Source organism: Empidonax traillii, unplaced genomic scaffold, assembly GCF_003031625.1.
Source record: "Empidonax traillii isolate 1590-97213 ecotype Southwest subspecies unplaced genomic scaffold, ASM303162v1 scaffold384:size1533304, whole genome shotgun sequence".
Classification (NCBI taxonomy): domain Eukaryota; kingdom Metazoa; phylum Chordata; class Aves; order Passeriformes; family Tyrannidae; genus Empidonax; species Empidonax traillii.
This window is the reverse complement of record NW_020955577.1, coordinates 754,547-769,830: the sequence shown is the minus strand read 5'-3', so window position 1 is coordinate 769,830 and position 15,284 is coordinate 754,547. Positions and strand designations below refer to the sequence as shown.

Here is a 15,284-nt window from a genome sequence, read left to right as displayed (position 1 = left end):
CACAGAAAAGCAAAGCAGAGGAAGGCAAGCAAAGCAGAGAGAATGGAAAAGAGGTTAGGAGAGATACCTGAAGAGAATCCTGGTTTTCAGAGCGACTGACAGGGGTATAGTCATGAAGCGAAGAGCTGTGCAGAATACCCATAGAAGCTGAACTCACCATGGAGGTGCCATGTCTTCTACTACTGCCACCTTCCTGAGTGTCTGTTTGGGCAATTGAAACAAAAATGGTTGAAGAACCAGTGAGGAAACCTTCTCCACTATTATCTACTTACAGAATCTCTTCCTTTTGGATGCCAATTGTGTAATTTTACTCCTTTATTCACTCTGAAAGAAACAATCCAAACCACTCCTTCCACACCAACTCTGACACAGTGGTAAAACACCAGTCCCACTGTTTCCCACTGACTGCCTGGCTCATTTGTGCCTTTCTATTCGCAATGCCCTTCTTCTCCTCTTTGAAAGCATGGCTTATGCCATCAGGAGCATGAACCTGTTGGCAGAAGGGGTAAAGTGCTTCTAAGGCACAGACACGATTTATGGAAAGCCCTGAAAAATACTGCACATGGACACAATACAGGATGCATTTACAGGTGGATTACAAGCATTTGCCCATTTCTCTGTTCTTTCAAATACAAAACCTCAGCTGTAATGTTAATATTACAGTAATTTTTACCATAACATTGCAGCATAATTAAGACTAGAGTCATTAGTGTAAACTTAATTACTGACATTGCTGTTTTCTTAAAACAACCAACAAAAAATCAAAGTAATAAAAATAAACGTAGCTCTTTTGACTTTGGAAAATGGAATTTTCAACTCAAAATAAAACAGACTGAGACAAACTAATGCTCTCTTGCATGCTTTAACATTGCACTGGTCATCACTACCACATCCAAGTGTTCAGTCAAATTCTGGTCCTCAAACTAACAAGGTGGTTTTGCATGTTATTTGTAATATGGAAGAACCAAAGCATTTGATTCTTTCCCTTCACTAAAGGATTTCTCCTTTTGGTTTTAAAGAACAAGCTAAGTATAGGTCTTTAGTTCATGAGACACAGCAATGAGCGTTTGTGCAGAATGGCTTAGGGCACATAGACTGGCAACTCTGCAGAAACAGTGTCACAGTATGATTTGGATTCAAGCTATTTTTTACCTTTGCTAAGGTCCTGGTGGAACTGAGGCAGCCCAGACAGCCTCAGTTACAGTGACCTTAAGGGATTGTGCTACCAGAAGAGCAGAATGCTGGAAGTCACAGCCCAGGGCAATTTGTATCCTGTCTGCCTTTGCCAATACAGTCCCTGAGCAGGACTTTGAAACATAGCCTTATGACAATCTTCCACAGGCCTGTAGCAGGGGAACCTTCTACACTCTATGCACAACCGGTCCTTTCAGTTGGTGTAAAAGAGCTCGTATATATAAGAGTGCCCTTCAGAATTTCTTCAGGAAAGCAAACCTGCACTAAACAGCTGAGGAGTTGTTAGTGGGAAGATCAATGCATTTCTCTTTAAGAAGAGGAGCAGCCACAATGAAGTCAACAACACTTCTAACAGAGATAAGCCTTTATGTATTCTGGAAAATACAGCAATGTATTTGAAACATCTTTAAATTATAGCCACAGAAGAGCAAATATTGTGGTCACTTCTAGCAATTTCTGAGTCAGGAAGAGAAAAAACCCAGCCCCGGGCAGGTTCATACCTAACGTACTCTCACTGGGGTCATCGGGGTCTGGAGTATTACTCAGCAGACTGTGCATGTCTCCACGTCGACGCTGTCTGTGCCTCCTCCGATACTGAAATTCAGCATATTCCTGCATAAACCAAAGGTTACAAAACACAGGGCAGCATGCAGTACTATTTTTCTGAGTTACAAGCACCACATTTTTATAAAAAAATGTGTGATTTTATATATTTATTATAAAATCACCTGCTTCCAGAAAAATGAACTGCAAGTTGCATCATGCAACGCTTAACATAGACAACAACAACAACAAAAAAATCCAAGGTAATCCTAGCTGTAAAATATTGAATTTGCAAAGAAAAATACTTGATGTATTACCAACATTTTAATACTTGCAATCTCCTTTTTTAAGAATTCCATTAAGTACACATTTTTTGTTTACAAGCTTTGATGCCAAACTTTATATATACACACACACTGACACACTCTTTAATAAATGTATACCTAGTGATTTTGGAACATAAAAACAATTAATGTGAATTAGACCAATTGATTATCTCACAATCTCTGGTGCCAACAATTCCCAGTAGAAAATAACTTTTGATAGACTATTGAAATCTGGCAGACGTACATCAGGACTTAATATACTTTTCCTAGCCTCCAGGACACTATGGATCAGGAACTTCTTAAGCCGCAGCTGATACTCTTCTACTGAGCTGTCTTTGATGGGTTTTTATTCCATGAATTACAAATCTCCTCTATTTTTGCCTAACCTAAGCTGCTAATGAGCCATACCCCATGGGTATAAACTCCTACAGCCTGTATTTTCTCATGTGTATTTACCAAAACCAGTTTATATAACATTTATGGAAAAGACTCAGTCTTGACCACATCAAGCTAACATCCCAAGGGTTAATTATCTTAATACTTGGAAATAAATGTTTTGACTTCCATACCTTTCCTAATATTAGGAAATTAATTTTATGCTTGAGGGCAAATTTCCAGATATGCTTTTGGTTTGTACAATTGACACCAAACCTGACTGCGTAGGTAAGGTTTTTTATTAATTGCAGTTATTCATTTACACAAGGCAAGAAAAATATACACACAGTACTAGCCCTTCTCTTCAGAAAAGAATACTGCTTTTTATTTCCCTGAGCCCCAAGTTGGGAAATCTGTAATCCAAAGGCTTCATTTAGCCAAATGAACTGGGAAAGATAACAGTGCCATTACTTTTCCTTTCTTACATTTACTCTTCATCATAGAATATCTCAACATATAAAGTACTAAAACTTAAATCCAGAAATATAATTTCTCTTACACAATGTGTAGGTGATATTATGAGAGTATGTTTTCTTTCCATGAACTGTCTCGGACCAAGTTCTTATTCATAGTGATGTATACAAACCAAAACGGATAGTCACAAAATCATCAGCTTGGGCAGATTTTTATCTATGTAACAAGATCCATGAAAATTGTAAGAACATAGAAACAGCCTTACTGGGCTGGACAAAAGGTCCATTTAGCCCAATACTGTCTTCAACTGTGGTTAGCAGTATATGCTTGTTAGTCCATGGAACACTATAAAGAATAGGGTAAAAATGAAGTGATTCTTCTCTAAAATATCCTTCCAGCTCTTAGCAAGCTCAGAGCTTTTCTAAATGGAAGGCAGTGCCCCAAATAACACAAAATCAAACCTTGATATAGAATAGTATAACTGAATTATTTTAAAAATCCATAACTATAGCATTATGAATCGGGAAAGTAATAATGGGAAGCGATTGCTGAACACTAAGATTTATTAATCATATCAGATCTTATCTGTCATTTGTTTGCAATAAAGTAATAGATTTTACTAAGAGCCATTTAACTTTGGGTTGCTTATTAACCTTTAGAAAAAGATCTTAATTACTAAGTATGAAATTACATGGAACAATTTTCTACATGTGAGCAAAAGGAGTTTTAATTGTGTTGGGTAGGAATATCTTGGTTTCACACAGCGTTCTACAACAACCAGCATTCCTGGCTAAAACCAGTAAGATTTTGTTTTCTGTAATAATCTGCTATCCACAGTCATTCTACTGCTTTTCAGTAAAAGTACAGCACTGTGTAAAACATTTTGTAGTAAAATGCATAAAATAAAGATGACCATTACTAATTCTACAAAATTCCTTTAGTATAGGTGGTTGCAAGTATTTGTGATAGCTACATAGCAAAGAAACCAACTTGCATCACGCGGTGCCACATTTAGCCAAATCATAAAAACTCATAAGCAATCCTCTAAGCACGGCTGCAATGGCACCTACTGCTAAACAGCTTATCAGCACATTTCTTACCAGCTTTTTCTCATAACCAGTTCCACTGACGATACAGTAACATCATAATGAATCTGACACTATCAAATGTGGTATTATTTCCAAAGAACAAACTAAAGGAACTGGACAGGAGAAGCAAGCTGATCTTTTGTAGAGAAGCGAGCCATTTTCTCAGCAGCGTGATGCTCACTAGCAGCAATAGTAAAGGAAATATATAGAGAAAGTACATGGAGTTTTCTAGGATGCTTAAAACTAGCTAGAAAGAAAACAGCACCAAGGAAATGTTGAAATGAAGTTTCCTTCCTGACTGAATGCTTTAATCTAATGTTCTCAAAACATCTAATAACAATTAACTTGATAAAGGAAAGCTTTATAGGAAGCTTCTCATATTTTAGGGCAGAGTCTCAAAAACTACTTACTCTTTCCCATATTCAGATAATAGAATATTCATTTAAAAATTATAACTTTCATTCTTGGTTAAGTAGCAGAAGTTAATGTCATTTGAGTATGCAATTTCCATCCTGCTTCAATACATAACAACAAAAAATAAACATATGAAATAGTTAACAATATTTAGGTGTATGACTGCATGTTTTTCTTGGATTGGGACAGAAGGATGGAAATTTCCTATGCTTTGTGTCAAATTCTGCTGGACTGATGTTGCATTCAAAAGTAATCTAGACTATTTCATATACTTATTACTTTAGGTTCTACAGCACACAGACACCAGTTTATATTCAATTATAAAACTGGTTATGTGCTTGGGAAATGATGAACACAAAATAGCTTCTCTAATGCCCCCTTAAATAATTATATCATATAGAGGCATTGCTTAGAGTCACTGCACGATTAGCTATGAATATATTTCCTTCTATTGTGAAATAAATGAAATGAAAGCTTAACCAACTTGAAAAGCTTTGACTCAAAATAAAGAAGCTCTTCATGCAGATTGAGATCATACCTGTGTTTCTAGAATATGCAGAACTAAGTCAAAAAAATTAAAAGGAAATAGTTTACCTCGGGGGATGCAAATCCTAAATATTCCCAATCCCATGTTCCACCAGCAAAGCTATAAAATGGAAAGACATGCCATCGAGTTTAGAAGTAGAACAAACATGAACAACCTCCAGAGCTTCAAAACCTATCAAAATCTAAAAACTAGTGCAACTGTAACTCTCTAAACTTAACAAGTCTTCGCCTTTAATTCTTGCCTCAAAATTAATTTAGAAAGCCTTACTAATTAATTTTTGACTATGACAGAAGCACCTGATATTTTCAGCAAATACTTAAGAGATTTTTGAAGTGTACCAGGCATTTAGTGGCAATCTTGATAAAAAAAACTGAAATGGAAGCCTAATCTAAACATTAATATACCACAAATGGGGAAGCAATTTAGGTTGCAACAGCAGAGCAGTGATCCTCAAATACATTTTTCCCTAAAGGCTGTAATTCCATAAGGATCAAATGTCCAACAAATATCACCACCACATTTAGCATCTACCCCATAGTCAAAGAACAACAGTGGATTCACCCACTTTGGCAGCTATCAAATGAACTTTTATTGACTTGTGCAGTGTTTTATGTGGATTACCTGCGCCTGGGTGCTTCTGGAGAGTCTGCAGGAGCAACACCACGGGCCACAGAGGCCAGGAATTCTTGCCGCTTCTGCTGCACAAGACAAGCTGCGCGGATGATTTTATGGCGAGGGGTCCGAAGGTAAGGCCTGTTCACTTTCTGTGCAAGGTCTTCGGTGACCATTTCTAGGTCTGTCTGCAATAGTTAATAATACAGAATAAAATAGTTTTACAGTAAAATGTGACTCAGGCAGAGCTCTTTGCTTTATATACTGAGAGGAGTCATATCCGTTTTCCTGAAAATACCTTTTGCAATACCAAAATAACCTGAAATGTCTGCCCTCTAGCCTCCTCTGTTACTGACCTACGTGCTGTCCTACACCTTGGAGCAGCATTTCCCTGCACTCAGACATATTGAACATCTTCAAGGGACCTAAGGGAAAGGAAAAGAGGCAGAAGTCTCAGGTAGTCCCCCACTTTTCCTTCCCCAGATGTAAAGATACATCAGTAGGGAAAGATAGGATAGAGGATCTAGAGAAGGAGATGAAGGCTGAAGCTAAAATGTTACCCTGAGAAAGCAGATTAACAGAATTTTTTTTCTCCTTCTATCTGTCTTTATTCCCTTCCTTTTGCAGCAAGTGTTGTAAAAAAATGTGCTACTTTTCCAAACTTGGTTACAAATACAAAACAGGTATAAAAAATGGCAAAAATATACTGAAAACTAATACTAAAGAAAAATGCAGTACCATTAGAAAAGCAAAATATATCCATGTAATACCTGCATAAGTTCAAATATTTCTTTCTTTGTGCTTTTAGGCTCCAAGAAGAATCCATATGGATAAGAACACTTAAGAATGCGGCGAGTTTTTAGAAGTTCTTGCACTGCATCTTCAATGAATGTGGTATCAGGACAGCCTCCTTCAGCTGCAATATGAAACAAACATTGTGAAAATATTTTCCTGCTGATGTCAGCATTACTCTTGTGCATATCAGGTAAATATTTTGCGAGTAAACAGCAGCAGGTTCTTGATGGCTGCACAGTGTTCTTACTAAAAGAGGTAAGTACAGAACATTAATTTCTTACTAATGTTATTGTCTCCTTGAGTCTTTGGAATAGGTAAGATTTACTGTACATTTAGCTTTCATTCAGCACTTAAGAGTTCTAGTACTGAAGGGATCACACAGCAGACCGATGTGAGCTCTATCCAAAAAAGAAAGGTTTTGCCAATCACATGTGATTTCAAATCAAATTCATAGATCATAGCAAATACTTACTTCCACTGAGAGCTCTACTCAACTGCTCCATCTTCTCTTTGGCTGTTTTTAGAAGGCGCTGTTCTAACTAGTAAAAGAAAATAAATAAAATACAATAAGATAATTATTTTTTGATTAATAAAACAAAAAATGAGTAAAAATGGCCTGACCCCCACCTGGTAGCTAAGTTCATGGTTCTTGAATCTTGTATAATAGTGCATAAACCTATCAAGCTCTTGAAATCTTCTATGCTTCTTTTCAGCCTGGAAACAAAATAAACCAAAATAAATCTTATGAATTAATACAGCAATCACCATTAGATATAATTAAATAACCAGCTTTTTCTTTTCTACATAAAGTATTGTATGTAATGCTGATAGTGCCACATAAGTAAAGAGACAAAAGTAGTTTGTGAAATTCACAAGTCTGCAAATACTGTAGCCAAAGAATTGATACACTGTGAGTGCCTGCTATTTAAAGTGACTTTCCAAATGCCAAAATTAAGGCATGTCTTCTGTAGTGCACAGCAGCTAATTACAGGATCAGCATGCTCATTTCACAAAAGGAAACGATGGCACAGACAAGTAAAATGTCTTGAGCAAAGTCACCAGTGATTATTACCAAAGTCAAAAATCTTATGTTTCTATCCACAAATAAGTAGTGCTTTCTTTCTGTCTCTTTGATATATTTAAGGTTATATTTTTCCATTTGGAACTTGGTTTTGGAAGAATTTTAATTAAACTTATCCTAAATGGAGAACTGCAGCCTTAGAGGTATTTTACAAACACACATATTCATTTGTTACCTCCACAGTCATCTCCTTGGACTGCTCCTCTACGTGCTGAATAACCTCATAGCGTGTGCATCTGTAGTAGCCTCCAGTGGAAGAGCTGTGCTTCTTCCATTCTTCTAAGCATATCCAGCAAAAGTCATATTTGCACTTCAGAAACAAAAAAAAAAAGGAAAAAAAAGAAAAAAAGAAGCTGAAACATTTTCGATTTGCAGTTAGGCATCATTATTCATCCACGAGCGACTGAATTACATCATTCTAAGCAGTAAAAAATTTTTGGGGAGTCTCCTTCCTATTTTACTAACTAAGGAGATCCATTTATCAGATCATATAAGTCATCATTTCTGTTCCTTGAATTACAGAATTGTATTGGATCTACTTGTTCAGTTTTAAGTGGATGAACTAAATCAAATGGTAAATACAACTGATCAGGCCTGGGGTTTTGTTATTGTAAAAAAAAAAAAAAAAAAAAAAAGTCCCATTTTTTTAAACAACACAGAAACTGTTCATGTCCCACCTGCTGTCTGGCCAGGGCCTGAGCCAAACAGAACGGGTAATTGCTGAGCAGGTAACTGCTGGGTAGGTATTTCAGCCTCTCTCTTGGTGGCAGTACAATTAAATCTCTGCACCAAAGAGCTACCAAGTTTCATGAAACTTGCAGCAAATTTATTATCTATGAACCCCCTCCTGTTCCTTCAAATCTGGTTCAAAGTACCCGGAAGGTTAAAAAACAACTACAGGTGGGGTCATGAGAGAGCAGGACTGCCTAAGCCTTGCCTTGTGAGAAACTGGGCTCATAAAACAGTAAGAAGACGTCTGCTTAAGTACAGAAACATGATTTTATGAGTAAGGAGTATCCTCCTGTACACCAAGGTACATGCCAGCTGCTAAGAGGCAGCCGTAGCCCATCACCTAGTAGATGTGAGCAGATCTGCCTGCAGCAAAAGCAGAAGCTCCATCACAGATCGTTACTTCAGCAGAGGAAGCAACAAGCGTGGTGACCACTATACCTCATGTCTGAGCCCTGCAATGGGCTTAAGGACACCCTTCTTCTCCTTCCTCACTGGGCTGAGGGGAGGCAGCTGCTGTTTGAAGAGATTTCTCCGTGACAAAAGGAATCTGACTGTTTTAAGGACACTTTAAGCTGTTTATAAGGTATAGCACCAAAGGAGAAAAGACAACTGTGACTGTCAGCCAGTGCCTCAGAATGGTACAGAATTAAATTATCTATATTTAACAGTGTTTAATGGCCAAAGTCATCTCCAGCCTGAAGCCATACTTTGCTTAACTGAGATGAGTTCAGCTGCAACAAACGTACAGTTTTAAGCACTATGGAATTTATGAGTTCTTCTAAAAATCATTTCAAGAAACAAACTCAAAAAAACCCCCAAATCAGCAAACTTGGCATAAACCAAAGTGGAAGAGAATTTGTTCTCTGCTGTCAATGACATCAAAAACAGTCCCAACCTTCAATTCATATCACAGAAAAAGAGAGAATATGTGATAATATAAAGAAAATGGGATATGTATAGCAATGGAGAGAGACTTGCATTTCAGAAAAATAAAGAGAATTACTTTCTAAATCTGTTAGCTTTTCATTGTAGGCCAATTATGTCAAGTGTGTGCTACTTTCTTATTCTTAATGATGGTCCTCCAAGAGGTAGTATTTGTAGTTATGTAAGATCTGATATAAAGAAACAGTATTCTAAATATGCTGTTTTTAGCTAATTTGAGAAAACAAGCCTTCTCAAATGATACTAAACTCATAGCAAAAATATTTTTTTTCTATTTTGGTAGCAAACTCATGACTAATTTTCTGGCTGTTGTCACCAATACATTTCCCTTGGAATTACTTTTGGCTGTCTTTTCATTCCTGCTGATTAATTCCTGTTTACAGTTTTCCACCTAAACTTCTCTGCTTTGTTGCCATGTTAGAGAAATAATGCAAAAGAAAAATACAGTAAGGCAAAACCTTCATTAGAGCTTACCCTTCCTTAAAATGTTAACATCTTCTGCAAACTAAAACTGTTCTTTCTCTTCTACATTATTAATGACGATTAAACCATCAATTATTTCTGTTTCCTTAAGTTTCAAACTGTATTGCCCTTAAGCGTTTATGAAATTTCAGTTATTGCAATGTTCACCTGCCAGCCAAACAGATATCACTAAATATTAAACATTTGCTAATTATCTAATTCTTGCAACAGGTTCCATTAGATCTCAGGCATGACACTTCAGAGGTTTTGGACCTCTGTGCCCCTAAATTGTGTACAGGACATACAAACCTGAATGACGGTTCCACAACAGATGGTATGATGGGTCTCTCTTACCTTTGCACACTGCATGTGGTTGCAGCCCTCATTCTTCTGAATTGGAGACTTGCAGTTGGCGCAGGGTTTGGAGTTGGTTAATAACCACAGGCAGTTGGCAGCATCCTCATAGGCCTCGCTCACTCCCACAACTTTTGGGGGGGTGACAGGAGGATGTGGTGCATGCAAAAACAGAGAGGTTGAAATTGTACTTGTGTAATTATTAATGCATTAATGTTTTTAGTAAATGTTATTTATCATTAAGCCATTTCCTACAACTCCCTTGCAGTTCACCCTCAACCTTACTATTATTATCACCTGTTGGCTTAAATTAGTTTTATAGCACACAAAAAACTGCATGGAACACTACTCAAACAGAAGAGTAGACTGGGCTAAAAGAATTAGACAGAATAAATAAACTAATATTCAAGAGTAAATCAATTAATTAAAGAAACAAGGCTTTAAAAGAAAGGGAAAGGAGTTTTATATGCCCTGACTGAACCACACGTGTATTTATGGGGAGGAATGTTTTACAAAGAACAGTCTACCACAGCGCTGCTGTTAAAGAGTGAAGCAGCCCCTCATAGAGGGGAATAATTTTCTTCCCCTTTTACTATTTTTCAGCCAGTGTATGAGTTTTTACTTAATGCAACTGAAAAAGAAATCCCTCTAAATGCAAAAGTTCAAAACAGTGGCGAAACACCAGCTCCCCCCCTCCCCAGCCCCACATGGCTCTTACGTTCTTCTGGTTTCATTTCAGATATTTTCTGTAGCCAGTCCTTCCAAGTTTGGCAATCACAGGGTTCATGTGCTTCACCAAGACATTCCCTGAAAACAAAGGTTTATACACAGTTATTTATAACTAAGAGACTGAGAATTAAAGTTAAAATTGATTCAAGCTCAAAAAAAAAAGGAAACTTACCAAGACATGCTTAAGCTTTAATTGAGTCAGGAAGATAAAAGCCATCCAAATAACATTATTTTAAAATACTCTTAGACTACTTGCTCATAAGCATAGATGACCATTATTAATAAAGAACTTAAATGAGACAGGAAAGGAAAGAAGCTTCTTAAAATTACAATCTGAAATAAATCAGCTGGCTTGTAGTTTTATACCTGGGTACTATTTTAGTGCCACAAAAGTGCTAGTATCATTTCTGGGATAAAGATAAACCAGAATACAGAGTTTATCCAAAAGTAAGTAGTTTCCTGTAGCTGAAATACACCTCATGTAGAATTACTTGAATCTGTTCAGTTGTTATAACTAAGCCTTAACTAGATTCAAGCTTCTTGTCTAGAACAAGATCAAGCCAGCATGAAGTATTTACAGATTCTTACTCTTTCCACCAGACTCTTAAATGGGGGCTTTAACTTATTTACATGGACACACTGGAGCACTGAATCTCTTGAGCTTCTCCTGAAGTTAATATGAGCTTTAAGGATGGCCATCAGTACTACACAGTGGCAGATATATGGCTTCCAGATAGTGCTTCACTGTAGATGTGCCAATATGCACTCTGGATTTGTAATTACTCCTTTTTTTACTGGAATGGCAGCAAATAGTCTCAGACATCTGCCACATCAAACAAAACAATTTCAGATGGGCACCAGCTGCATCAGAGCACACGCAAGTTTTCTGCAGATCTAATGGTGAACTGCTCTCTGCAGTGCAGAGTCAGAAGTTACATCAATACTCTTCTGATTGCTCTTGTCCACATCTTAAGCAGGAATGCAGGGACAAAGAAAAGGCTATGGCAACAGATTTGAACTTTTCCCCCCTAGCTAGTCTGCTAACAAAAAAGCTTAAATTCTGTGCACAAGGATCTCTGGTTTGGACTTAAGACCTTAGCTCAGAAAGACTGTACTGGGATGGATAAGTGGTCTATAACAAGGCCATCTCTGCCCTGGTTGAAAGCTGACACCTTTCACTTCTGTGGGACAGTAGTACACTTAGATCATTGACTTCAAGAGAGCCAAGACCCTCTCACATAGAATTCGTTACCAGAAAAGACTGAAACTAGCAAAAATTTAACTTTGACAAGTTCAGTTTTAAGTTAAAAGCTGATTAGTCAATCTTTTATGGGGGGGCAAGGGAGGGAGTTGTGTCTTTGATGTTTTCAAATTTGTGACTTTTTAATGAAGTGCAGTAATATCTATATTTATATTTATACCTATATCTATACATTTGTCTTTGTATCTATATCTATATGATAGTCACAACAGAGTGTTCAAGAACAACTTCTTATAGACGTTCTTTCATTTGCCCACCCCAAAACAATGATTTTCATGCTAGGATGTTTTCCCCCCTCATGGTAATACTTATATCATACAATGAATTTTGAATCAAAACCGCAAAACATTGTTGCAACTTAATAACTGTTTTCCCAAGTGCACCTGAAGAGCTGTCAATCCTGCAGAACCAGACGCTGTCCCTTGTCTCCATCTCAGATGAAAGGAGCAAGGACTGAGGGTACCAAACAAAGTGAGCACTGTCTGCTAGGACTATTTTCCAGAAGTGTCTGCTTGCTACAATTCCTTGTGCTTCTGAAACTGCATGAAGGTCTTCTAATATAGTGAATGTATCTGATAATGCACTGGTAGAGGATTTGTACACAGTTTTTATGTGTGCTACATTTAAATAGCTCAGAATTATTTTTCTGAAAGGGAACAGAATTTTGTGTTTGCCACAACAGATTACATTTTGCTGAAGATGTTGTTACTGCTGGGTAATGAAAAAATGAGTAAATTATAAAGAAGAAAATTCCTCAATTTCTCAATAGACTCAGAGAATTTTCTTGCTTTTATGAGCAGGAAGGCTATAGATATGAAAAAAAACAAGTGGTTAGCTAGGGGTTGGTTTTCTAATACATAAATTCTGAAGAATCTCTTACTAAATGCAGTATCAGTTGCTATTACAATGTCTAAGCTGTAGATTACCTGGGTAAAACTTGCCGAACTGACATAAGTATGGAACTGTGGGATGTGCTGACTGAAATTTAAAGAGACAAAACAGGCTCCCTCGAAGCACACAGTACTGATGAAAACCCCGTGAACTGAGAATACACTTTCTTTTTCTCCAGAGGAACTCATTCACGCACAGAGTTTTTGTACTGTAAGACTAGTATGGCTGTCCTCAGCAAATGGTTCGGGTTTAAGTACTGCAGGATGCTTTGGTTGCTAGCAGAATTTTCTTGCCATTGCTGAAACTCTTCATTCACCCTTTTGGGGATGAAAAAAGACTTTGGAAAGGCCTTCTGGACATTCTGTTGCTAATATGAGGTCTTTTTCAAGGCCTGTATTTGCTTGTGCAGTGTCTCAAAGCATCAAAATATAAAGAACATTTATCATAAAAATTAGACACTCAGGTAATTTTCACACCCAGAGAACATTCTGGGGCGTTAGTACATTCAGCCCATGTAAAGAAAGCAGAAGTTGCCAATGTCTAAAAGACCATGTCAACATGACACTTAAATGGTCTTGAGCTGTCTCCTTCAGGTTAACAGAAAAATTGATTCTGTCTGTAATCAGAAGCCAGGATGAGAGGATGGTACCTATCTTGCGGAATAGCACAAAGTTTTGTTATATTTTCAATGGTAAAAAACATTTTCTGGTTTGTTTCCACAAGCTATTTTTGGTTCTGATTTCTCCATCCATTGTGAATAACCTCTTCCCATCAAGTTCTGTTCTCTGACTTTCGTGGTTGTTTCACTATGTCTATTTTCCTCTTTTTACTTCTTCCTTTCATTCACATAGGGAAAGAACTAAAATCAGAAGCTTCCTTCATTAAGAGTCTTACAATATTTGGAATCAAGCAGATGATTCAGGATGTCTTTGCATCATGGTTTAATGAAAAATGAAAACAAGAATTACTCAGCTTGTCTCAGTGACTATACTTTGGCTGGCCCTTTTAGATTTTCCAAGAGGGAAAAGATGTCCCACTACATTAGTCATGAATTGTCAAGTCAAGGAACTATGACAGGGCTGTGCTCTGCACTTCGTAAAGACATCCCAAAACTTTTTTACTTTCATTGATGATGTTTTGTCCTTTCCTTGGAAGTGCTGAAAATCATTAATGTGTGATGTGTTTTAAAAAATATCTAACTTTTTACTCCTTCTTGAGCTTGTATTCATCTAAAAACTCAATAGAAGTTAACATACAGAAAAAGTGCTGATCCTAAAGTGAAACAAAGATTGGAGTGATCCTGCAAACAGAATAGCTACGTACGAAGTAAATGATCCTTCGTGGTCCTGTTTAAACTCCAACTTCTCTGATGTGATTCTACCAAAATTCAGAAAGAGCTAAAAATTGCCAATTTTCTGTACTATAATTCATATTTCAATTATACTACAACTATCCAGAGCAAACACAAAAATCCCTCTACCAGTATCCCACTCCTCCTCTGTCTCCTCAGAACAGAACATCACAACACTCCATGCTGTAGTTTAGCATCTGACATAGCCAATAATGAGTATTGTATTATAAACCTTTGCTGTGTTCCAAAATACTAAAGTATTTGTCCACGTGGGGTTATTTAGAGAATGGATAGAGGATAGTATAGTCATATACTATTCCATACAAATTTCTGTTGCACTCTTGGTGCTAAGTGGGACTTTTTAATCAGTTCCTGCACTAATTAACTCACTAGACTGTGAGTTTATGGAGATGTAGGTAAATTGCTAGTACTAACCAGCAGAAAAGATGTCCTTTTCCACAATCTACTGCAGGGGCTTTCAGCATAGGGAAGCTAAGAGTATCTGATCCTGTTGAATTTGATCCTTGTCTTGTTAGCCTTACTGCTCTTTCACATCCTGGTATAGGACACCACTTAATAGCAGGATTATTTTCAACAAAGGCCTGTGGAAATAAAAAGGAAAATACTTGACTACATAAGATCAGATTTCATCATTGATATAAATCCGTATTCATAATCTTCCTTTAAAGGAACAAAGCCAAAAAGCATAAGGACAATCTTGTGGCTGCAATGATAGACTTTTAAAAATAGTTATAAAAGGGAATATATAAATCTTTTTTTATCAATAACAACAGTACTCCAGACTTACACTAAGCAGCGTACTTACATTTCAAACAAAACATTCAATTTGTGCAAGTCAATTCCTTTGTGATGTGACTTACAGTAAAGTTCTACTATATATGTGCTGGCAATACACTCATTAACAGAATGACTCTTGCAGATGAAAAGAATTAAAACCTTACTGATCAAGCAAAAATCCCATAATATATCCCATCAACAATATCCCTGAGACCAGAACTGGACTAATTCAGGACTTTACTTCCAATCTATTTGGTTAATGTAACAGGTCTTCTTTTGTAAAAATTATACCTAATAAATGAGGAGGAAAAGGAA

The 15,284-nt window shown here is 36.9% G+C and overlaps 1 protein-coding gene across 4 annotated transcripts in view; it reads right to left on the bottom strand.

Annotated features, from left to right (window-relative positions):
- The window catches only part of ANKIB1 (ankyrin repeat and IBR domain containing 1), an 84,017-nt gene that overhangs the window by 3,462 nt on the left and 65,271 nt on the right, over positions 1 to 15,284 (bottom strand). The window contains exons 9-19 of one of the 4 annotated variants that reach the window (XM_027893223.1): positions 14,607 to 14,773; positions 10,658 to 10,746; positions 9,940 to 10,070; positions 7,625 to 7,759; positions 6,996 to 7,082; positions 6,841 to 6,907; positions 6,344 to 6,489; positions 5,583 to 5,761; positions 5,009 to 5,060; positions 1,695 to 1,806; positions 68 to 201 (exon numbers count right to left, since the gene is read on the bottom strand). In XM_027893223.1, coding sequence (XP_027749024.1) covers positions 68 to 201; positions 1,695 to 1,806; positions 5,009 to 5,060; positions 5,583 to 5,761; positions 6,344 to 6,489; positions 6,841 to 6,907; positions 6,996 to 7,082; positions 7,625 to 7,759; positions 9,940 to 10,070; positions 10,658 to 10,746; positions 14,607 to 14,773 — 1,299 coding nt within the window. The remainder of the gene's footprint in view (positions 1 to 67; positions 202 to 1,694; positions 1,807 to 5,008; positions 5,061 to 5,582; positions 5,762 to 6,343; positions 6,490 to 6,840; positions 6,908 to 6,995; positions 7,083 to 7,624; positions 7,760 to 9,939; positions 10,071 to 10,657; positions 10,747 to 14,606; positions 14,774 to 15,284) is intronic. The other 3 variants (XM_027893227.1, XM_027893224.1, XM_027893226.1) reach the window with 3 other exon arrangements.